The sequence below is a fragment of the Ambystoma mexicanum genome, chromosome 2q (genome assembly GCF_040938575.1).
Source record: "Ambystoma mexicanum isolate Mex_15411 chromosome 2q, UKY_AmexF1_1, whole genome shotgun sequence".
NCBI lineage: Eukaryota > Metazoa > Chordata > Amphibia > Caudata > Ambystomatidae > Ambystoma > Ambystoma mexicanum.
This window is the reverse complement of record NC_090924.1, coordinates 1,166,950,384-1,166,975,699: the sequence shown is the minus strand read 5'-3', so window position 1 is coordinate 1,166,975,699 and position 25,316 is coordinate 1,166,950,384. Positions and strand designations below refer to the sequence as shown.

The window sequence follows — 25,316 nt, the reverse complement described above, 5'->3', positions numbered from 1 at the left end:
AGAATGGTCCAGGGGACAATGCTTCCTTTGAGTTCACAGAGAGGGTGAACTGATGTTGGGAGTAGTGGCCGCAAAAAGCTTGCAGAACTTCTGGACCCTGGTTAATCAGGATCTGGGGCCACAGAGCTCATTGCAAAGTAATTTCGCAAATGAAGGGACTTGGTGGGATCATTTCATAGAACTCTATCAGAAACCCAATGGGGAATTCTGGTCATGGAACGAAAAAGTACCATGGAGGCTGTATTTGAATAGCGATGATATAGCCTCACTGATTATCAAGTCCTCTTCTTCGAGAGCAGCAAGACCAAATGTTTTTTTACCAACCCTATTTTAAAATCAGATGCTGGCCCTGTTCAATAATGTGATCCAAAATAGGCAATTCCCTGCTTCATGCAAGACCACTATAATTATACCTATATATAAGAAGGGCGAATGGGCAGAACCAATCATATATTGCCCGATCGTCTTTTTAGATGCAGGAAGCCAGGTGTTTGCAGCAGCAGTCTTGCGAGAGTTAGAAATATGGGTGAGCAATAGGGAAGTCCTGAATAAGGCCCAAATAGAATTCATAAAAGGCATGTCAACATCTTTAAATGGCCTCATTGTTAATATCATGCAAGGGGACGATTCGACAAGGGTTAACCCTCCCCTATATGGAGCCTTGGTAGATCTATCAAAGGCGTTTGATACTATCAACAGAGCCCACCTTTGGCAGAAGCTCAAACAATGGGGACTGCCATTAAGTCTATTATCAATCATTCTACATCTGCACAAAAATACACAAGTACAAATCAGGTTTGACAGTCAGGGTCATCTCATCAATCCGATTAGTACAGAAAGAGGTGTGAGGCATGGGTGCATTCTTGCCCCTTTCCTCTTCAACCCATACTTGGCAGATCTTGATGAGGCACTGTGTCCCTGTGCCTTTTTTAGTCCCAAATTCGGAGACCACACAGTCAGCTGGATTGCCTATGCGATGATATTGTCTTATTGAATTATACTCCAGTATGCCTCTAGCGACAGTTCAATTCATCGGGGGAATACTCGTTAGAGAATTAATTAGTGATCAATCCCTTTAAATCTCATATCATTCGCTCTTCTAGGGAAGCAAAAAGGAATGTTGAACGCTGAATGAACAGGAGGTTATGTTTTCAAAAGAAGTCACATACTTGGGTTTACAAATTACATCTGCCCCTAATGCCTCGTATGTAGTACCAAACTTAGAAGGAAAATAGAACAATTTATTTGCCAAATGAAACAACTTTCAGGCAAATACTGTCAGTTCTCCAGTGCCACAAAAATCAACTATTATAAGGTCAAAATCACTCCGAAATTGATATATGGATTGGCTTTAGAGAAATTCTTTAAAGATCAGTTTAGATTGGAAGCGTGAGTCTCGGTACAGAGCGATAACAATACCCTACACACAATACTTATATGAGAATGTGAGAAATGTGCTAGCTGAGGGCAAAAGTCATACACTAAGCAAACTACAGGGTGTGGTGTTCTCAATTCTAAAAAGAAAATTCTGGAGGAAAATCAAATGGGGGTGAAATGAGACATAATGAGAACAGATTGAATTAGTACAATAGATTTGATGATTAGAGCGTTCGCTTTGACATCTGTGCAGAGCCTGCTAACGCAGGTTCGAATCCCGGCGGGGCCAAACTCAGCCTTTCATCCTTCCGAGGTCGATAAATGAGCACCACACACTGTGGCTACTAATAAGCAGTGCTCAGATACCTCAGGGTTCGTAGCGCTATAGAAATGCCAAATTATTATTATTATTATTATGTAAAGCTATAAAATGCATAACTCGCATTATAGGTTAGATAAGCCCAGGGGCTCCCTGCCAGCATACTTGAGACGCCTTCCGAACCACCACTGGCACCAAGAAATGTTGAGATTTCGACTGAACTTGTTCCTCACAGGTGAAGTTGTGGAGATTCGCACCAAATGACATACAGATGAGGAGCATGATTTATATTGTAAGAACTCACTAAGACAAACTCTAAAACATATTTGAATTGCATGCCCAGCTCTACCAGAACAGCGAGTACTCTATCTAAAGCGCTTTGTGAACATGTGTGGCTAAGTATGGAAGATTTCTGGGAACGTTTATCCTCGGGTCACGAGACATTTCTAACTCTGGAAGTTTTGAGAGTGCTAAATTGTCTTGTTTTTATATCTATATCATTATTGTGAAATGAAAATGGAAATAGTCATCAGAAAATAATTAATGAGTTGATGTTTTGAACTCAGGGAATGTTTAGGTAAATGTATAGTATTAGGGCCCGATTCATGGAATTATTTGCGTGGAAAATAGGGTACTTGCATGTCATCTTGTGCACAAATCCCCTTTCGGCGATTCATGGAATCAAATACTCAGTACTTTTCCTGGACTTGTGTGGAGTTTGCGCTGGCTCGGCGCATCTCTGCGAGCTGTCAAAGGCCTTGCACGAGACTCCACGCCCAGCATGGGCGTGGCTTGCTCAGAGGACTGGGAAGGAGGCGGAACACCAAAAATGGGGAAGAACTTTCTCAAAAATAGCCATTCCGAGGGACTGCCTTCAGGCAGTCCCTCGCACGCCCACAATTGAGTGGCACGAGACGTATTCATCGATTCGATAACTCAACCTCTCAGCTGGGAAATGGCCACGCAAGTCCTTCATACTATCTGCCACCCGAAGGCAGGTGCAAGTACACTTACGCGTAGGATTCGCCGAGTGGAGGTGGGGTTGCATGTCGGATTTGGGGTGCGTGTACTGAACCAGGGTTCCGATCTAACTTATGGGTGTGCGTATGCAGCTTAGCGGGGTGCAGGAATGGTTTACGGGGGTTCGCACGCAGATTTCCCGAGATTACTGAGTTACAATTTTGTATACGCATGTTGTTGGGGTGCCGGATAAAGTTATGGGGGATGCCACGCACTGTTTGAAGGGTGCGTGTATTCACGCCTGGGGTAGCGGGCAAAGGTAGCTGTTTTGGTTGTTTTTGCTTTGTGTGTGGGCGTGTCGGGGCGTACCAGCCGTGATTTGCAAATGCTGTTACTTTGTTGCAAACAATTCCATGAATGCACCGGGCACGTATTTTTTATTCTGTGTGGAGACTCGTGCACTATCTTTCTCTCCACATGGCCCTTGCAGGATTTCTGCGCACATTTCCATGAATCGGGCCCTTAATGTTTTGTTTTCTCTGCTTAATTGTTTTATTATGTGTATATGTGAAAAGTCATATATTTGACTGTACCACATTATTTAAAAAAAAAAAGGGAAAAAAGAAAGCACCGGTGTGGCAGCGAGGTTTGAAAAGCACCCATTATTTTATATCTCATTTTATTTTATTATTCAGCCAATTTGTTTAAAAAGCCGAAAAAGCACATTTCAATCAAATTGCGTGTTTTAGTTGTAGGCTATCTCAGGTCATACCACTTTACATTGAAGAAAAAAGTAGAGCACTTGTAGAGAGGCTGTAACCCAGCTTACAAGAATGACCACTTTTTTCTTTCCTATAATATCCTCTGCACTACCAGTGTTCTGATTATGAACTTTGTACAAGAGTATGTTAGCTTAAACACAGTACCATAGATTACTATGCGCCGGGCGCCATCTTGTGGCTAACATTAATTGCAGTACAGTAGGTAATGTGACATGCTGATATGGCTATATATGGCCAGTGTATATGGGGGGTGGATGGTTTGCTGAGATGTAAGTTATCTTATCATAGCAAAGGGCCACATGTTGATGAGTAGAACCGTACTAAACTTAAATAATGTCTTTGCTGATATCCGTATTGTTGTTTATGATTGAACTAATCTCTGGGGGGGTGGTAGGGGGGGGGGGGGGGGAGGAGAGAGAGAGAGAGAGAGAGAGAGAGAGAGAGAGAGAGAGAGAGAGAGAGAGAGAGAGAGAGAGAGAGAGAGAGAGAGAGAGAGAGAGAGAGAGAGAGAGAGAGAGAGAGAGAGAGAGAGAGAGAGAGAGAGAGAGAGAGAGAGAGAGAGAGAGAGAGAGAGAGAGAGAGAGAGAGAGAGAGAGAGAGAGAGAGAGAGAGAGAGAGAGAGAGAGAGAGAGAGAGAGAGAGAGAGAGAGAGAGAGAGAGAGAGAGAGAGAGAGAGAGAGAGAGAGAGAGAGAGAGAGAGAGAGAGAGAGAGAGAGAGAGAGAGAGAGAGAGAGAGAGAGAGAGAGAGAACAAGTTTGTTGAACTGGATGGTCTCAACCATCTTGCAAAATGGGCCAGCCCAGTCCTCGTCCATTGGCTGCCCCTAGCTCATATCCTCAAAGCCACGGGGCAGAATGGGACTTGACGGGTATGAATATTAACTGTGGACACTCTCTTGTGATAATAGGATTCTGCAAATACATGAACTGACATTTTGATATCTCTTTCTTAGTCGCAGGGTCCAAAAATTAGGAGTTTCGAAGATTATCCAGGTTGATTTCCTACCACGGGAAGTGGTCGCATACTCTAAAGAGACGCAGACCCCTGTGACTGCACATCAGTTGGAAGGTAACAATCTATCAGGCTTCCAGGTCACTGAAAATATGTCAAATTGTGAAGAAATAATTGTATTCCATATATTTTTTTATATATTCGTTTTTCTGTTGGGATCATTTTCAACACTGAAAGAGAACTGTGAAAATCAAAGCCAAAACGTATTGTTAGAGTGTTACATTACAGAACACTGGCTTTCACTTAGACCTTGGTGGTAGGAGCAAAGGTTTCTTAACTCATTTACCTTCATGTGCCCACGTACCCCTATATAGACGTATGGGTACATTTCTCACGTGTTAGTCTATGTGGTATTACTGCATTGGTAAAATTGCCTATCACCTTGCAAAAAACATGGACTTTGCCTCAAAGTTTAGCACCACCAAGATCAAGCTTACATTTAGCAATAAGCCTCCAGGTGCACATTTGGGCATCAGTTAGGGCCCCGACAGGTATGTGGCTCAGGTGGGTCAATTCGGACCATGAGTTTCGGGTCCTTGTGGCAGAGCCCATCACTGTTTTCAGGCACACCTGTATATGAGCTGATACCACTTTTGCCCACTCCGGGTGAAGATCCCTTGGTCTTGCTGAAATACCCTTCCCCATCCTTGCAGTGACAGTATTCACACTTCAGGGAATGACATTGCCCAATACGCTAAACAGAGTTAGTGAGAGACGAGCGCCTAGCTGAAATAACCTTACAGACAAAGTTTCACACATGGCATTGGCATCAACAAAAATGTAATTTTCTCGAAGGGGTAGATCCAATAAGGATTTGCTATGGACATTCAAATTCTGAGCACCAATCTATTTTTCGATTTGTAATGTCACCATACATAGGGAAAATCTCTTTTCCACATAAATATGACTATAAATGAATTGAAGATTAAAAAAAGATCATTTTATTTTTGTTAAATAAATATATATATCGAGTGATCTAGTCTCCATGATATATTACGATATTAGAACTAGAAAAATAGGGTTTGCATTCTGAAGCCTATCAATGTTGGATTTGCACCTCTTGAGGATGTTCAGTTTTTCACTAGTTGCCCACCCTGGTTCCCGTGAGGGGTAAACAAGTGGGGCGTCAGTCCTCATCCCTGCAAAAAGACCCACAACACCCACAGCAGGTGCTGGCTGATGTAACGGATGGGGCATGCACCCCAACATGAATGCATTACTACTGGCGTGCACAACATACGGGCCGCGGTCCAAATGCGGCCCTCCACCCTGTGATGTGCGGCCCGCCAGGAGTGTTTACTTTTGCAATGAGATACTACGGCCCACTTCAAGCAGTCTGCCGCATCTCATTGCTTAAGTAAACAACAGTTTGCCCGGCACCATTGCTGGTTAGGAGGCCAGCAGTAGAGACGGTCATTTGTAATGGACATCTTAACAGCACATTGGCCGCCTTTCTTCCCAGCCGTGCATATTTTAGCATTTTGCATGTTCCTTCAAGAGGAATTAAGGTGCTGAGCAGAAACCTCTCATTGCCCTTTGAAATGCAAACTGATTTTAATTTTGTGCCCAGTCAATGGCCCACACTTGCATAGTGACAAGAGTGTAAGTGTAACAAAAGCTTTCTGATTCAACACTAGATTAGCAGTGGGAACAGGGGCGGGGGGTGCATATTCTATTTCATATTCACGCCACAGTGTTATTTCTAAGTTAATTTGCCCGAGCATGCTGTGGAGGGAAAGGTGATTGGTTATAATTTTTGTAAAATTACAAAACAGAGGTAATCAGGGTAAGGGCCTATGCAGTGTTTTGTGACAGATGTCCATAATGGTTCTTTTTGGGAGTGCCAGGAACAGAAGCAGCTGTGAAAATCATCACATGGAGCATTAAATGGAGCAAAATATTAAGGCTTTGTCAATCTCTACTTTGCAGTTCATTTAATTTCCAAAAGAAATGCAAGTGCCAGAATTAACAAAGAAAACCAGGACTGGGCTAGAATCTCTGGACTGGAATGGGGGCCGTATGGGTGGGTTTGAACACCTGTCATGCTTTTGGGGATGGCAGTACAAAATTAAATGTTCATGCTGATACGTTCTTTCATAAATACCCAATAACCATAGCACACAACCACATAATGCAAATAAGGGTTTTGGCCAAGTGATTGACTGGGTGTAGGGATGTACTGAGGAGCATGTAAATAGGCTCTGCCGGCTCACTCTGGCACCCAGAGGCAGGAGGGAGCAAGCTTATGGAGTGCTGCTTACCGGGTGTGGCAGAGCCCCAACCCGGACCTTCAAGCAAAATGCTCCTCGGCATGAGAGGGAGGGAGAGGAAGCAGGGAAGAGATGGAAAGAAACAAAAAAAAGAGACAGAAACAGTAACATAGGAAGAGACAGAGAAAGTGGGGAGAGACAGAGACACAGAAATAGTAACAGTGTGGAAGAGGGAAGAGAACGAATGACAGAAAGAGAGAGACGCGGAGAGAGAGAGAGAGAGAGAGAGAGAGAGAGAGAGAGAGAGAGCAAGAGAGCGAGAGGGAGAGACTGTGAATGTGTCGTTGGGCAGCAGCTGAAGATAAATATGTAAAGACGGTAACGTGTTCATTTCTGTGAAATATATGGCACTGAATTGTGTTACAGCTCTCTGCACTTGCAAATTATGTGTTTATCTGCTGGCGATAACCTAACATGGGTACGATTGTGGGTCTTACTTACTGGTAATCTTCACTACTCCTAGTTCTGTTCTTCCTAGTCACAGTACTTACTCTCTGAACCTTTTCTGTTTAATTTTCCTTGCTTCACCCCCTTGCTCATGTCGTGTGGTCCCCTCTCAACCAATCCACGCAACACATTAGTAGTCTGGCCTATGGTACGCAGTTTCAAAGGTACATTCGGCCCTCCGAGACCAGTTGTGCAACCAGATGTGCAACCCTGCATTACTAGAACCCGTTTTTATGATGCACTGTACGCATGTTGCTATTTTGTAACTATTCTGCAATGAGAAAGGTTCTAAACCTGACAGTGAATCTATGACTTGTGTGTGTGAAGTGAATTCGTGAGCAGGGGTGAGAGGCCTAAGAGTCTGAGCGTAGACAGAGTAGGGCCTGAGCGGGCAGGATCCACCCACAATCTTGAAATGCCCACTCAGCAGTCACTGTGGTGGGCCCAACTCCATTAGCTGCAGGGCCGCGCCTGATTCACAGAGCCTTTCCCAGTGGGATTGCGCCGTCATGAAATGCTTCTCTGAATCAGGCTCTTGATGCTTTAATCCCTCCAGTTGCCAGGGAAGCTGTTGAAAGAGTGGAACTGGTTGGCTATTTCCCATTGGGAGCCCTTCTTCACTTGGCATCTGAGACCCAGCTGTTCTGCTTATTCTTGCGCACATCACCAACAACACTTAGGCATCTGTGCCCTTGGACAGGAAGGAACCACTTCCATTCATGACTTAAGCAGGTTGGAACCAGAGCTTGAGGACAAACCTTCTACCTATCCGAGTGTAACGTGTCCTGGGCCCAGATCGCTAAACATCTGCACCAGTGGCAAACATTGAGCAAATGCACTTAGCAGCAGGGGGCATGTGACATAATCAGTGCGCGGGTGCAAGTGCAATTTAGCACTGCATTAACAGTGGGGGAAAATGTGCCCTAAGGCAAAAGCCTATTGTTTCAATCTATTTTTGCAGCAGGGAAATGTTTGCCCTAGTGCTAATACAGAATGGCAGGGTCATCTTTTCCCTGGTGCAAATACTGTGTAATATTGCCCTAGCACCACTGCACACTTTCTGTAATCCGGTCCCAGTTTTGCTGCTTAGGTAATAGAGAATGGAGCAAACACGTTCTGTCACAATTCCTATTACCTAAAAACGTTTTCACCAGGGCAGCCATGAATCAGACAGGTTCTGTAGTATGTTTCCTGTGTACATTACATGCATTACACAGCAAACATAGTAAAAAACAGGGTTCTTCATTTTTATACCTTAGCAAGACATTTGTAGATGATATGGACTGGGGCCAAACCTGTTTGCTCCATTCTCTACTATACAATCAGCAAATTGGTACTCAGTTAAATTGCTCTCCTTTTTTGCACATGGGCAGTTTAGACAGATGAGTAGCACCTTCATCAATGATTGAAATAGGCTGGAACCAGAACCAGAATTTAAGGAAGTACCATCCAAATACACAATCCTAACATTTCTGGGGCCATATTATCAAATTTACACCAGTGATAAAAAAGGATTGCACAATCGCAGCAAGGACCAGTTTTGTTATTTGGATAACAGAGCACGCATCAAACAGGTTGTGTTCCAATTTGTATGATCTAAAAACGTTTGCACTGCGCTCTGTTTGCTGTAGGACATGAGAAGACGGGTTTTTGCTGCATTTCTTATCATGTGATTGTTAATTATGTTACACTGGCGCAACAAACCTAGCAAGGAAACAGTCTGCTTAATGGATGCCTTGGTGGAAACATGGTTACATCCTATGGATTCAGGCAAGACCTGTGCCCTCCATTCCCTACTTTACAAGCAGGAAACAGTCTGCTTAATGGATGCCCTGGTGGAAACATTGTTGCATACTATGGACTCAGGCAAGACCCGTTTCCTCCATTCCCTACTGTACAAGCAGGAAACGTGCTGCTTAGTTAATTTGCGCCAACATTTTATACCTGGCCAACGTCTAGATAATCTGTCCATACGTGTTATTTACTGCCGAAGTGGTTGGTAATCCTTTTAGGCCATTCCACTGACACACGTCACAGCTGTGATCTGTGAATCATGCGGCTGTTCAGGTTGGCTGACAGCGCAGTACATAACGGGCATGTTGGCATATGTTCCAAGTCCACTATGCGGGCGACGGCATGATGAATCCATGCATGTGTAAGGCATAGCACAAGCTCATCCCATCAAACGTCGGCTCCTTTTAAAAAATAGTACCTCTTTTCTTAAGTACTTACCTGGCTTACTAACCTTTTTCGGACAAAGGCTAGCTGCCCTCTATAAACTCCCCTTTTCTGTATTCCAGGATTCAGCGAGGGCTGTGGTGACGTGTTCTCTAGATAAATGTGGGTGGCCTGGGCTCTAAACGTGTGCTGCAAGATTTCTGAAGTGTAGCACCATTTTGTAGTGACCTTTTCCAAAGGAGTGCTTATAAATCAGCATTGGTTCTTTAATCAGCTATGCGCCATCATGGATTATAAAGCCACCAGTGTCTTCCATTAAGATCTGTGCAGCTGCATACTGGTGGTGGGTGTGGCCTCAGTGCCTTTGCCTTCATTTTGCCAGTCCTTGCCCTCGGGCCACCTTTCCTGGAAGTAGCTTGAACTTGGTCCCCCCTGTCCACTGCACTCCTCCTACCTTCCCCCTCTCTTTCCCCTGGCACTTGCTGCCTTGCCCCCCTCCCTGCAGTTGGCCACACCCCCTCCCTTTCGGCAGCCCACTCCTCCACTTCTCCCTTTACCCACTCCCCCTGCACTTGCCAGCTTGTCTTGCACTTACACGGTAGGATTGTCACAAGGCCAATATAACGGTTTGGTGTTCCACTTTCCCATGCCCCCTCCACCCCCCAACTTGACTTGTGCCTGGAAACACTTGTATATAGGTGCCATACGAATGTCCAGTAAGTAAATACAAACACACATACACCCAATGACATCCATCATTAAAGAAGCACACACTGTTTTATTATGCAAAAGCTAGGCCTATTGGCTTTGTCAGTGCTCGTGTTGTTTGTGCATATCACTTTTTTTCGTCCGACAATGTCCGGAATATACAATGTATCCCCTGTCTAGCCACGCGGACTTTGGTATAAAGAAGGAGCCACAAATGTTATTTGCATATTTATGTATTGTGTCCCCGCAAACCTTCTCAGAGCTCTAGATCAGATGAATTATTACGCGTTTATGTATTTGCTTTACTGTGATATAGTCCTAATGTGGGTCATTTTCTTCAGTATTGGCAAAGCAAACGTAGAGGTAAATTACTTTAGTAGCACACCTAAAAACAGATTTTGAAAAAAAAACGTTTAATGTTTTCAATATGTCAGATAACACATTTTTTTTAAAAAAAAATTCTATTATGTATCTAGGAATAGGTGTTCTTTGGCAATTTATCTTTTTAGTTTTTGTGCATATACTGCCCTCTAATGGAGAAGAGATAAATTACACACTTACAGAATTAAAACAATGTACTTTCTGTATAGAATAAATAGCACATTTTTCGGAAAATTGGTAGTTTCATATTATTGTCACTGTGTACATTGGTACGGAGATACCTGCAAACTAGGACTCATAATTAATGAGTGTGCAATTGGAAAACCTTTGTTGAAGCCTCATGGATGGTCATACACCCTGTGTAGTGAGTAGATTATGTTGTAGAAACGCATCAAATTATTGGGACAGCATGTACATGTACGGTGTGATTTTAAATGAAATGCTAGTTACCGCTAATTCTATCACGTGCCTCTGTGGTGTCCCCTGCACTCATTTTTAAACACTTACAAATCATAGTGCAAATCTGAAGAGTAAAACCAGGCGATACTGCCTTTACTCTTCACTTTTACTCTCTGCTTTGTAACACAGTAAATGCCGCCTGCAAATGATGTTTTGCAGGCGGCATTTACTAATGTATTTCTATGACATCGCCCGGCTCATTAGAAGGTGCTAATCTGAAGTGGAGTGGCAGCTTCATGAATATCTCATGCAGGTGTACAACATGGTGCTCTTCTAAGATGGAGGAGGAAAGCAAAGCAGAGCAGCAAACTCTTCATTGTGCATCCATCCTAGTCCTTGAAAGGACACGAAAGGAGCTGAAGTGCAAAATGAAAGCGCAAAAGCATCACGACTTACGTTAATTCTGCACCCTACTCATCGCAAAACGACCCCCTCATTGTTTCTATATGTTTCCGTTGCAGTATCACTATGCACAGCATGCCTGAGTAAACACTGCTCCTTTCCAGCATGAACTGCTGGTACCTTCAAACAAATGTAATTTCTGTCTTTATAGGATGTCCAATGTGGCGCGCCTCAGATGCTGCTGCCTCGTGTACACTCATCGGACAGTGTGCGTGCAGAATGTGATTGCATTTTGTCAAGCATTTTTAAATGCAGTGACCCACTGCAGGCAAATTAGCTCATGCTCATGAACAACGTAAATTACTTGCAGTGCAAAATCACCTGTGTGCCTGCCTTTTCACTTGGAAGTGCAAAATAAATACATGCTGCCTCTAATATATGCATGGCAGGCAGCATTTACAATGGATTACTATGCAGTCTGCCTGCTTTTTCCTGGTGTAAAAAGCTGGCGGATTTGATAGGAATCCATTGCTTGTACACTGGCATGAAAATATAACCGAGTGGTTTTTGAAGGCAGAGGGGAAAAGGGAGGTGGAAATGTAGCTCGCATACTGTGTTCGTCCTCTGCCTTAAAAAAGCAATGACAGGCCATTTATGTCTAGTTAAATGCAAAGCACTGGGGCTGGGTATACCTGTGCACAGTGCTGTGCAATCAAGTAATTGCTATATAACGGTGGATCACTTGGAATGCGCACCCCTCCCTTAATTTCGCTGATCATTGCCAGCAACAAGCTATTTACTCTTCTTCTGAAACACTTTCTAATGTGATTAGTACTGTTTTCTCTGATGCTATTGATTATGTGTTGTGTTAAATAATAATGAAATGAATAACTTGTTAAGCAAACAGCACTGGTTTATGTTTGCATTATAGGATGAATGTTTTTCGAACCGTTGTCTTAGTGCCTGTCAGAAAGTTCAAGTCATTCAAGATTTCTTCGGCTGTTTGTGTTCAATGGCTGTGAGGGTCAAGCAGTCAGGTCAGGAGTGGTGCGCGGGGGTTCTAGGTATGGTTAGCACAGCAATCTACTTTATAATATGTACCTAGAGGGGAAGGTTGTGCAAAATGGTGAGAACGCCAATGTGCTCATTCGTGTGGGCCCGTAAAAGGGACCGGAAGTAGCGAACTCTGCAGAGATATACAATCCATGGGCCTCATTCCGAGTCGGGCGGTAAGGGTTAAAGGTCACCGTTAACGGACCGGTGCTGTTAAACCCTAACCGCCTTACTCCGAGTTCCCTTTGCGGGTTGGTACTTAACGCCTGCTTTTTGCAGGCGTTAAAAAACCAACCCGCAAAGGGACCTAGGAGCTAATTACGGCACCGGAATTTACGGTGCCTTAATTAGCGCCTTCTCCATTCCCATTGAGCCCTATGGGGCAAAAATGGGAATGGGGAAGGGCCCTTGGTGAATGGGGAATTACCGACCCCGCCAACCATGGAATGGGGCGGTAATTCCGCCATTTACCTTGGCGGAGTCGGAAAGATAACGGCGTCAACCAAGGCGCTAATAGCGCCTTGGTTAACGCCAGGGTCGGAATGAGGCCCCATGTGTTTTAAAGCTTAAGAGCCATGTGAACCGGTAATCCTTGCACGGAGCTGGAAACCAGCACTGTATGTTTTCCTGATCAATGCAGGGAATTTGCGAGCATGCACGATCACGTTTAATTTTGGCCCAGGTGGAGAGGCAGGGGTCCCTTTTGTCTGTGCCCAGCCTTTTATGTCTTCAAGGGGCTTGGAGAGACCCCAGGGTTCCATGGCAGTGGCAGTCGCCATGGATTTACATGCCGGCTGCAATAACAGATCACCACGTTGCATGCATCTGCGTACAGTGGTGATCACTGTGCATTCACCACTCAATGCCACAATGATTTCCATGCCTTGCATGGTGTGGTGTGATGCACGAAACACATGAAATACATACACTGTATGATGTAGTGAATGACAAACATTTCTTTGAAGGAGTGCGGACCGGAGTCTAAACATCCAATGTTTTAGGCAAACAATGTTTTATTGATTCAATTGGAGAAAGTAGCAGTTGTATCTATTCTGTATTATGAAAGGCTGGTGCTTAAAAGCTCACTGAACCTCCAATTTTATGGTTTAACTTGGTAACAAAGACGATAATGGCAAGATTCCGGAAGTCATGTCAATTTCCAGATGTCAATCTAAGGCTAGCTGGAATGTTGGAATTGCCATCGTTCGAATGTGTCACTCATAGGAGCATAGTGGTCTTCAAAGAAGTTTGAGAATATTTTCTTGGCTGGCGAGATAACGTGAGTGGGGACTTGATGTGTAACCTTATCTGTGTGGGTTGTGAGTATATTTATATGTTTAGATACCGGCTCACAGAGACATGACACCCCAATCTCATGTTCCAATATGCAATCCATTCTGGGCAAGGAACAGACAGTGAGGTAGTAGTACATTGAAATGTAGTGAAAAGAAGAAGATACTTTCAACCTGCTGGGTCTCCTATTTACCCTGGTGGCCACTACAATATTGTATGCACCCAACATAAATAGTTAAAAAAGAAAATGTACCAGCCTATGTGATTCTCACTGTTATATAAGTCCTCAAAGGCCTTCACTTTTAAACATTCACTCTATTCTGTTGATATTAGATTCTACAAATACTAGACCTATATGTTTCTATTGCATTTTCATCAGTCTATTACCATTTTGGCAGCGTTTCACAAGATTCAAGGGCTTTCTCTATTGGTGCAATATGTTGGCATTTGCTTTTCTCCAGTATCAGGACAAGTATGGTACCAGAGAGAAGCTACCTACCAGACATTTATCAATCACATTTCCAAATACGTCTTTTTCTCCAGCATCAAGACAAGTATGGTGTCAGAGAAAAGCTACTTAAATCCAGAACAATTCTTTCTTTTCACTTGACTCCTGTATACAAGTGTCAAGTTGTCCATGTGGGAATTATGTGTAAGCCATGTGTATTAAACAAAGGCTCGCATGCATACGTTCTTAGAAGTTATCATTCGAATTTGATTTTTGTTAATGTATTCACCCTGTTCTGAACCCACATGTAAACTGGGTTCTGAATATACACCTGGGCGTGTCTTTCTCTGAACCTGAATGAATGACTTTCACTCAGTATGAGAGAACTGCTTACAATCTGTACAACTATGTATGTATGTGTGTTTGTGGCATTCCTTGAACATGAATATATTTCTTTCATGAACATGAATGTATGTCTCCAGCCATGCCCAAGCTCCCATGACGACAGCCCACACACCAAACAGCCACAACACCTATTCATTGCTCTAACAGTGTTGCAAAGATGTTCGAGAGGAATGTGCCCTACAAGGCTGTGATCACAGACAGGAGCCTGGTGTGCATGTTATCTCAACTGGCCAAAGCATGGCCTGGCCCATCCCCAGGTGACCACGAGTTATAGCCCAAATAACTGACTAAGGGCCTCATCACGAGTTTGGCAGTAACCCTTAAATGCGGCGATAGCGCTATTACCGCCGCATTTAAGGGTCCGCCAGATCATGGCCTTGGCGGATTTCCCCCCAGCTCTGAGCTGGTGGGAAATCTGCGGCAAATTTGCCGATTTTCGGTGCGATTACCGCCGGTGGGAAATCTGCCAGTGGTAATAGCACACATTTTCCCCATTGGGCCCAATGGGGAATGAGGAATTCCTGAATGGGCCCAATGGGGAATGGGCACTAACCGTTCCGCCAAACCCGTGATCCGGCGCTAATAGCACCAGGGGGGTTGGCGGTAGGGCTAATAGCGCCGGCGGTAATAGCACTGGCATTACCGCCCAACTCGTGATGAGGACCTAAAACTTGAGACCTCTGAATTCCATGCAACATGTGCCCTTTTACCACCAACCCCAAAGTAACAAGTCATGAGATGTTTAAAGAGGATGGACAGGGCACATTGTGAATCGACAATCATGTGATTTTTATTGCAAGGTACTGGGAGGGACACATTATAATTCAAAATGAGGGTGGAGACCTTGGAGCCGGATTGCACGGAGGAGAGTGAGTGAAATGTGTGTAAACGTTAGAGTGCCCCAGAACCTCCCTTGTGCCCGTTTTAAGGCCTGCCAGGTGCACAGTATGAGTGATAATATAGTTGTATGGTAGGAGTATAATTAATTTGTTTTCTGACCTTCGATGTGAGAAGAGGATCGCTGCAGCACCCACATAAAGGAAGACAGACGGATCAGACTGGAACCAATGGCCTGGCATACCTCATGGGGCAGGCGGATCCTGTATAGGTGCACGCCAACCAGCCGTGCAGGATTTTACCCTATGTATTGCGTCATGTATGACAATGTTTTTCCTTATAAGATTCTGCTTGTTAAACTTTTCAACAGAACATTCTTAGCAGAAGAATCCTTTGCTGTTGCTCTCATCTGCATGTGAGATTAAACCTTGTGAAGGATAGCACAGGGGCAATGCGTTGGTCTTGAAAGCAAGACCACGCAAAGCAACAGAGGTTTGAATCCTGTATCCGCGCTTAGAAACCAAACTCAGGTACGGTATTCAACGCATTATAAAAAAAACTATTAAATTAAATAAATACAATTGTTATCCTTACAAGATTGACTTGGGTCTTTCTTCCTTAGTGGGTTGTTTTCTCTATGATGTGAGCGATCAGGGACTTGCTTTCACCACAGTCTAGTCATTTATTTTCAATTCGAGTCATTTGATTTTGTTGGAATTCTTTCTTCTGTACACTCCTCCCTATTGTGCTGCCATTACTTCACCCATTGTGCAATTATTCCTTACCTTTGCTCTGTCATGCTTTCCCCTTGTGCTGTCATTCTTTTCCACTTGTGAGCTCATTGATATGATATGATATGACATGGCATTTATAACGTGCATGTACACAAGTGTTTCTAGGTGCGATAAGACAAGGAGGGGGAACAAAGGGAGGACAAAATAATGATCTTACTAGGCCTTGTGTCATTCAGATTGTGTGTTTGCCCTCATTCCTTCCCCTGTGTGCCCTCATCCCTTCCCCAGTGTGCTCTCATTCCTTTCCCCTTGTGCTCTTGTTCCTTTCCCCCTGTGCTGTCATTCATTCCGTTGAGTTCTGTCATTCCTTCCCCTTCTGCTCTCATTCCTTCCCCTTGTGCTGTGATTCCTTCCCCATTTGCCATCATTCCTTCCCCCATGCACTCTCATTCCTTCCCCATGTGCTGTCTCATTCCTCCCCTCTTTGGCCTTATTCCTTCTCCAGTGTGCTCTCATTCCTTCTCCCTTATGCTGTAATTCCTTCCCCTTATCACTGTCATTCCTTCCCCCTTGCACTCTCATTCCTTCCCCTTGTGCTGTCATTACTTCCCCCTGTGCTCTCATTCCTTCTTCTTTGTGCTCTAATTTCTTCCCCCTTGTGCTGTCATTCCTTCCCCTTTTGCTCTCATTCCTTCATATTTGTCCTCTAATTTCTTCCCCCTTGCGCTTTCATCCCTTCCCCCTTGTGCTGTCATTCCTGCCCTCTTGTGCAGTTATTCCATCCTCCCCATGCATTGTCATTCATCCACCCCTTAGAGCTGTCACCTGCCCTCCCCTTTGCACTGTTATTCCTTCTTTCAATTGTTGTACAATGCTTCCGTGTATTTTTGCTGGAATTGCTTGCATCTATTGGATTTTTTATTCGACCTTGTGCTGCGATTTATTCCTAATTTCTCCCCCTGCAGTGCTTCCCTTCCCCCACCTCTTCCAGTGTAGTTCTTCATTCACACCCATGATGTCATTATTTTTTACCTGTGCTGTTATTCCCCATTCCTTCCCTCCATACTAAATGTACTATGCAATAAACAACTAAAACACCAAAACTATTGGCTTTGCCAATGCTCGTTTTCTTAAGATTCTGGCATTTGTGTGGCTTCTTTTCCAACGGGGAAAGCTCTGCCACGAGTACCAGACAGAGGTCCCAAAAATACACAGGGCTAGATCCACAGCTCTAAACTAACATGGGAACACGTGAGATACCTGCACGCTCACAAGTCTGGTGCATGGCTGGTGCTTGACAGTGTGGGCGTTGCAGATCTGCACAGCTGGTATGATTGTGGCTGTGGCACAGTCAGGGAGCCCCCTCATGGACAATTAGTTAAAACCCTCCCCAGGTTTAATGAGACCAGCAGATGAAGACAAAATTCAGTATTCCTCTGTTGTGATATTACTCCCTGCTCGCATTGTCGTGATGGAAACACAAGAGATCTTCCTACCAGGGTGACAGATCCCAGACTATTTAAATTGACTGTTTAGAAATATAGGCATCAAATCCAATGTTTAATTGTCAGGTTTATTCAGCACACACATTATTTGAGCACACTCTTAGCATTGTCATGATGTCATAGTTGGAGGATATGGAATTTCTTTTGAAAACCCTTTACTTGCTAATTGCTTTTTACGGAAGATAGTGTCTGTTGTGAGGGAAAGGGACATCTGCCCCTTAAAGCGGAAGGTGAAACTAGAAACGGGAATGGGAGGGGCGGGAAGAGGGGAGGCGGGAAGGAGAGGGAATTCAGTATGTAGAAGAGGATAAAAGGTTAAAGACGTATCTTGTGTCCCGCGTTGTGATTGAGGGCCTCGTCAGGCCACAACAACTGGCGACAGAGCAGAGAAGAATCCCACGCCACCGCGGACGGTGACGGAAGAGCGTGGAGTGCCGAGGCGTCGCCCTGACGGAGGAGGATTGCGGCGTCGCCAGGTGGAAGAGGCACAGCACAGCCGGTGGAGAGGTCCGGCACACCAACGACCAGACCCAGTGAGTGGCCAGTGAGGAGGTTTGGCATACCAGCAAAGCAGACCGGAAAGGAGGAACCCAGCAAGAAAGCTCGCCCGCCCAGGAGGGCATAAAAACCAACAGAGCCGCCAGCAGACACACCAAAGCCGCGGGACCCAGGAAGCACCACCCACGAAGAGGAGGAAGTCAGCACGACCCAGCAAGACCTGCCGGAGAAGAAAGGAAAACACGTGAGCAGCATCTGTCGGCTGCAGAAGGTACAGAGACATGTGGAGGGTCAGACACGTGCAAGGAGGGCATACAGGCTGGTCGGAGGGAGGATACACAGCACATCACAGCCAGAGGGAGCGGAGACTGCAAAACACGCATTAAAACGACTTGAAAGCGAAGAACTGCGTGCACAAGAAGCGACTCGGAGGGTCACCAGCACAGATGCGCAGAGGGCTCAGAACTGTAATAAAACCACTTGAAAGCGAGGAACTGCGTGCACAAGAAATGACACGGAAGGTCACCAGCACAGATGCACAAAGGGCTCAGAACAGTAATAAAACCACTTGAAATCGAGGAACACTGTCAGTTTAACCACAACTGTGGCAGAGACATCATAACACAAGGAATACCCATTACACCACTTGAAAGCGAGGAACACCACCAAAAAGGGCAGTCAGGGGCCCACAATAAACCGTAAAAAGGAGGACAGCATCCACAAAGAGGGCCAATCAGCCAAGGACACATGAAAGAGAGGAAGTCCACACAAAGGAAGAGAACACCACAGGCACACAAGCACCACACCCGTTACGAAGAAAGGCAACTTGCCACCAGCCACGGCCAGTAATCAGCAACCAGATAGCTCAGCAGACACAAGCCAAACCAGAGATGTTGCAATTGGGGAACAGAGCTGTAGACACTACTGCACCACCCACACCTGAGATAACTCCCACCAACCCAATATCATTCCTACGTCGCCCAAACCCGTTCCCACTAGAAACTCAAGAAAACCAAGGACAGAGGTGGCAGGAATGTATGGACGAATTTGAAGAATTTATAAGGGCCGTAGGAAATCAAGATGCACCAAACAAGCTGGACACCTTTACCAACCTCGTTGGGAAAGACATCAAAAGCGTTATTAAAATCATCCCGCCCACAGAGAGGACGACATATCAAAGACTCATTGACGCCATCAACAACCGCCTAGTTGTTGTTCCAAATAAAGACTATGAACGTTACACTTTCAACCAATGCACCCAGATGCCCCAGGAAACGATTGTACAGTTCATACTACGCTTTCAGAGGAAAATAACATACTGCGATTTTGCAAACTTCAATGACGATGAAGCCATCCATCTTAAAGTCATCGAAGGATGTCTGTCCTCACAATTCCGGAAACACTTACTAAAGAAGCCCCTACCCCTGCAGGAGATAGCGGAACTAGCGAGAGTGTACGAGCGTGTGGATGTCCAAGCTGCCAACATCGAGAACCCGAAGAAGGCGGATACTATAGCGGCTATCTCCACCCACCAGCAGGGACAAGGACGCCAACCTGGCAACACATACCGACAAGACTCCTGGAACCCGACACAGTGAACACAACCACAAAGACAATGTTACCGCTGTGGATTTGAATTTCCCCATATAGGTCAGTGCCCCGCAATTGGCCAAATGTGCATGAGGTGTGGCCAGGAAAATCACTTCCAGAGCATGTGTTGAGAGAAGACACCCCATCTACCAGCATAGTGGACCCCAAACCAGCCAACACAAATCAGACGATATGAACCACCAAGACCTTTTAACCCACAACCATATCTCGAGAGGGATAGCACCAGAAACAACAGCCCCAGGAACTTCGCCCATCCTGGGTTCATCAGAGCTGTAGAGAACCTGCAGGTAGAACCGACTAACAAAATCTTCTACAGCCAAGAGCAAATTTACCACATGCAGACCAACCCGGACAAAGACCTAAGAAGAGAATTTAACACCCGAGATCCATATGAAAACCCCCGCCGTCGAAGAACAGCCAATAGAGTCAGAGCAATACGACCGATACAGCAGGGAATATGTCCGGCTCATCTCCAACTCATCTGACGACAGCACATCGCCCCGAGTGACAGCCCACCTAGGAGGGTCAACACACAATTCCTTGTTGACAAAGCGCCACCGTCAACGTCATGATCCAGCAAACATACGAAAACTTGACCGAAAAATTCCCCCTATAGCTGTCGCAAGCCCACATCTTTCAATGGGGTGAAACCCTACCCTTGACATCCAAAGGCCAATTCCTGTGTGATCTAGTACACAGAGGGAGGAGAGTTCCAACAGCAATCCACGTCATTCACTGCCCGGCAACAGGGAGGTGCCTCTTAAGTCACAAAACAGCAGTCGCACTACATCTGATAGACATCCACTACGATCATTCAGAAGCGATCCAAGGACTCCCACACAATGCCCAGTCCATACAGGCCATCAGCCAAAAGCCATTAGACATTGGGACATTATGAGCCATATTTCCCAACCTGTTCAAAGGTGCTGGCATGCTGAAAGACAACGTAATTAAACTGCACATTGATCCATCAGTGCGACCTGTGCCACAACACCCCAGAAGAATTGGGTTTCACCTGCAAACCAAGGTGATGCACTAACTGCAGCTGGTACTCAACAACGACATCATAGAGAGAGCAGAAGGACCCACACCATGGGTGTCTCCACTAGTAGCTGTCCCAAAGCGGATGGATGCCTCTGCCTCTGTGTTGACATGAGGATCCCCAACACAGCCATTCAACAGGAAAGACACCCGGGACCAAACATAGAAGACATGCTGGTAAGACTCAACCAAGCCACCAGGTTCTCAAAACTGGACTTGAATCAAGGCTACCACCAGCTAGTCATCGATCCTGAGCCAAGACCAATAACAACCTTCACTACACACAAGGGACTATTCCACTACCAGAGGCTGAACTTCAGCATATCATCAGCACCCAAAATCTTCCAAGAAACAATCTGCAGACTGATCAGTCCGGTGACCAATGCATTCAACTACAGCAATGATAGCCTAGTCTTCGGAGAGACCCAGGATCAACACGATGATGCTCTGCACCAGGTCTGCCACATCCTCCAAGAAGCTGGCCTCACACTCAATGGCCTGAAGTGCGAAGTCAACACTCACAGCCTGTGTTTCTTTGGCCACATCTTTTTGGACCAAGGCATCAAAGCTGATCCGGACAAAATAAGTGCCATTGTGAACCTGACAAGCCCAAAAGATGTGTCCGAACTACGCTCATTCCTGGGCATGGCAGGGTACTACGCACAACACCTTCCCCATTATGCGACACTCGCTCGTCCCCTACAGCAACTGCTGAAGAAGGACCAACTTTTCACCTGGGCAAACCAGTGCCAACAAGCGTTCTCCACAATCAAACGTGAACTTGCGACCAACCGCCAACTGGCATACTTCAACCCACGATGGAACACAGAAATAACCGTGGACGCCAGCCCCGTAGGACTGGGAGCGATACTATCCCAAACCAACCCGCAACAAGACACTGAAACCCATATAGTCGCATACTCCAGCCACGCACTGAATACCAACAAGCAAGCTTACTCACAAGCAGAACGTGAGAGCCTAGTGGCTGTCTGGGCGTGTGAAAAATTCCACGATTTCATCATCGGACAGACCTTTACACTGATTACCGACCATCAGGCCCTACTGGCCCTATTTGGAAACCCCAAGATAAAGATGCTGCAAAGCATTGAAAGATGGGGTATCTGCTTCCAGGAGTACGACTACACCATCGTCCACAAACCTGGGGGGGAAGCAAACCCTGCTGATGTTAAAGCACCCGGACAAAGCCCCAGACACCGGAATGCAGGGCGAAGTGGAGGGATACATTGCGTACCTGTCACTGAACGCCCTTACCCCAGCAATCATGGCGAAACTATTTGAAAAAAGAAGTAGAGCGGACCCCACAATCAGGGTAGCCGTCCAACTCATGAACACGAACAGGTGGCGACAGGCAGCCAACGAACACTTTGATCCAAGGGGGAGGGGGGGTAGACAGGAGAGACCTGGCAAGAATAGAGAAGATACACGGTGAACTAGCCACGACAAACCAAGGAACACTGAGAGGAAACCGACTAGTGGCCCCCAAGAGCCTCAGGAAACCCCTTGTCATGATTGCACATGAGGGACACCGTGGCATAGCCAACACGTAAAATACTACGCAAGCAGGTCTGGTTCCCTCACATGGACACCATAGTCGAAGACATACTGAGGCACTGTAGCCCATGCCAAGTAAATTCAGCCATCCCGCCGCCATGCCCATTGCAGACAGACCCCTCCCAGAGGGACTGTTCAATGCGTAGCACTTTACTTTTACGGCCCACTGGAAGAAGGAGGCCACCTCCTAGTGGCGATCGATGAATACTCCCGATTCCCGCTGGTGAAACACATGCAGTCCACAGCCTTCCATCACATAGTAGCAACAATAGATGAACTGTTCAGCGAATAGGGCTTCCCGAATACAGTAAAAACTGATAACGGGTCCCCATTCCAGGGCCAAGAGTTCAGGAAATTCGCAGCACACCTTGGATTCCACCACCAAAGAATCACTCCATTTTGGCCACACGCCAACGGCATGGTGGAGAGCTTCATGGCGAACATCAAGAGCACACGCCAAAAAGCGGCAAAGGACCAGACCTCCATGCCGCATGCCATCTCACAAATGCTAAAAATCTATCGACACACTCTCCATGAGGCAATGGGCCGGACTCCGGCATAACTTATGATCAAATACAAACCACAAACCTGGCTTCCACAACTGGAAGACTACACCCTGGCAGAGGATGATGAAATAAGACGACTGGAAGCTGAGAAAAGACAAAAAGCCAAGGAGTGGGCTGACAGGAAACAGAGAGCCAGAGAACCACAAATTCCCGTTGGGGAGACCGTGCTAGTCCGGCAGGCCCAGTCCAGGAAGACTGACTCGAGATACTGGCCAGAGCCCCTTGTAGTGACCGAAGTCAAGGGACCAAAGATCACCGCCATGGGAGACCATGGTGAAATAACAAGGAATGCGTCATTCTTCTGCAAAATGTTCCAAGAAGACCCAGACGAGGAAATACCCCTCGAAGAAGACAAGCCCAAAGGCCAAGGGACACCCCCCGAACCACCTGAGGTCTCCAGATCACCAGGCCAGGGTGACGAAAGAAAGTGACCCGGCCAGCCGGCCCAAAGAGTCGCAAGAAGACCCGCCTCATTGAGGAAATGTAGACACTGACTTACTTGATAAGTAAGGGGGAGTGTTGTGAGGGAAAAGGACATCTGCCCCTTTAAGGGGAAAGTGAAACTAGAAACGGGGGTGGGAGAGGCGGCAGGAGGGGAGGCGGGAAGGAGAGGGAAGTCAGTATGTAGAAGAGGATAAAAGGTTAAAGATGTACCTTGTGTCGCACGTCGTGACTAAGGGCCCTGTCAGGCCACAAAAGTGTCCAAACCATTCTGAAGAAGCGCTGCGCCGTCTGCGTTCAAGATCAATCAAGATGTAGATTTTCAGAGCACGATGAACCAACCTGGACAATGCGCATTATGGCCCGGGAAGACACATTCCAAATGTGTAAGCGATATATGACCGATTTACAAGTATTAAGAGACTCAACAGCCAGAATTATTCTTTTCCTGCATTTCTTTTAAAATGAAATCTAATGAATCTGTTCCTCTGGGACTCCCTGAGCGGTGACAGAACTGACCAAAGGCCCCTGTTTATAAACAGCGCAAGCTATTGGTTGGCTTGGTCCTGGATCGTTTCTACGGAGGAAGGGACTGCTGATCGATACCACTCCTGCTAGGTTTGTTGCACCTGGCATTATATTACCACCATACTGTTATAATCATTGGTGGAGCTAGGTACAAGAGGCATATAGTACCCCCACACACCTTCCACCCGAAGCAAACATTCACACATCCTCAGCACAACTGCACATTCTACCCCGTCCTAGCCCAGACACTCCCACCTCCCCAATCCCAAGGGCACATGCTACCCCCACCATACCCCCCACATCTCCAGTCATATGGCCACATTTTACTATCCAACCTAACCGCAGCATCTCCACATCACTGGCCATAATCGCACATGATAACCCCTGAATTACAGGAACATTCCCACCCCCAACCATAACAGTGCATCCTAACCACACCCTAAACTTAATATTTCCAAATCCTCAGCAATGACAACACATCCTACCCCATCCGTGCCCCTGACATCCCCGAACCACAGCCATAAGAGCACATCCTGTCCCCACTCTAATTCAAATATGCCCACATTCCTAGCCATTGGTGCACATCCTATCTCCCACCCCTACCATTTACTATCATAAAGAACATCCTCCTCACTTCCTAATTGCACCATGTCCACATCCATAGCGATAGGGCCATGCCTTCCACCCTCATCCTAACATCAACATTCGCAATTTCACAGTCAAAGGGTCACATCCCCTCACTGTGACACTCCATCACCAGCCATAAGGACACCTCTAGCAAGTCCCTACCCCTAACATGCCTGTCTGCTTGTAGGTAGCGGTTCCATCTGACCTGACAGTAGAATCATTCTGCCTGGAGGGCCCATAGGCCGCTACCTCCACAGCCTTGCATATATATATAAATTGTATAAATTGGGTGACGCGTGTGCAAGTGTGTGGCTGTGTTACTGTCTCTCTTTCTCTGCAGGATCGCAACTTCCTTAAGGCCTGCAAAGTCTATGAAGCTCACACCCTTCTCCTCCCAAAGTCTCAGCTCGAGTCAGGGTCCTGCGTCATCTCCCATAACAAACAACTCCCAGAGATGTGTCAACACCTTGCTGTTGGTATGTCTCTTCCTTGTATATGGATCATTCTCAGGGACGTCAGTTGGGGGTGACTAGGGGTCGCAAGTGCAACCCCTGAGGTCTCCCTTGCTATCCCAGTGGTCTCCCTTGCTAAACCTAAAAAAATGGAAGCTCCTGGGCCGAGGCTAATGCTCTTTATTTCTGCAGTGGCTGGCTTTGTTGTTCAGGCCTCTGAAAAAAAACACGGGATTCCACAAGTGTAACAAGTGGAACACTTTGAGCAGTGACCCTAAATAAGAAAGAATAGGAATAACAAATAATTTGTCTTTCTGAAATTCTATACAATAAATGTTAGACTAATTAAAGGTTTAGTCTTTTCTAGAGTACACAAACCTGTTAGAGTAGAATAAGCATCCATTTCAGCCTATGTAGTTGCAGTTATAGCATGTTTTTTTCTGCCGTTGTCTCTGTAACGATCATCCCAAG

At 45.8% G+C, this 25,316-nt stretch overlaps 1 protein-coding gene across 4 annotated transcripts in view; it reads left to right on the top strand.

The window, feature by feature from the left end:
- Positions 1-25,316, top strand: part of DYNC1I1 (dynein cytoplasmic 1 intermediate chain 1) — a 2,709,604-nt gene that overhangs the window by 450,158 nt on the left and 2,234,130 nt on the right. For all 4 annotated transcript variants that reach the window (XM_069648550.1, XM_069648548.1, XM_069648551.1 and 1 more), the window contains one exon: positions 4,391-4,506. In XM_069648550.1, the coding sequence (XP_069504651.1) occupies positions 4,391-4,506 (116 nt within the window). The remainder of the gene's footprint in view (positions 1-4,390; positions 4,507-25,316) is intronic.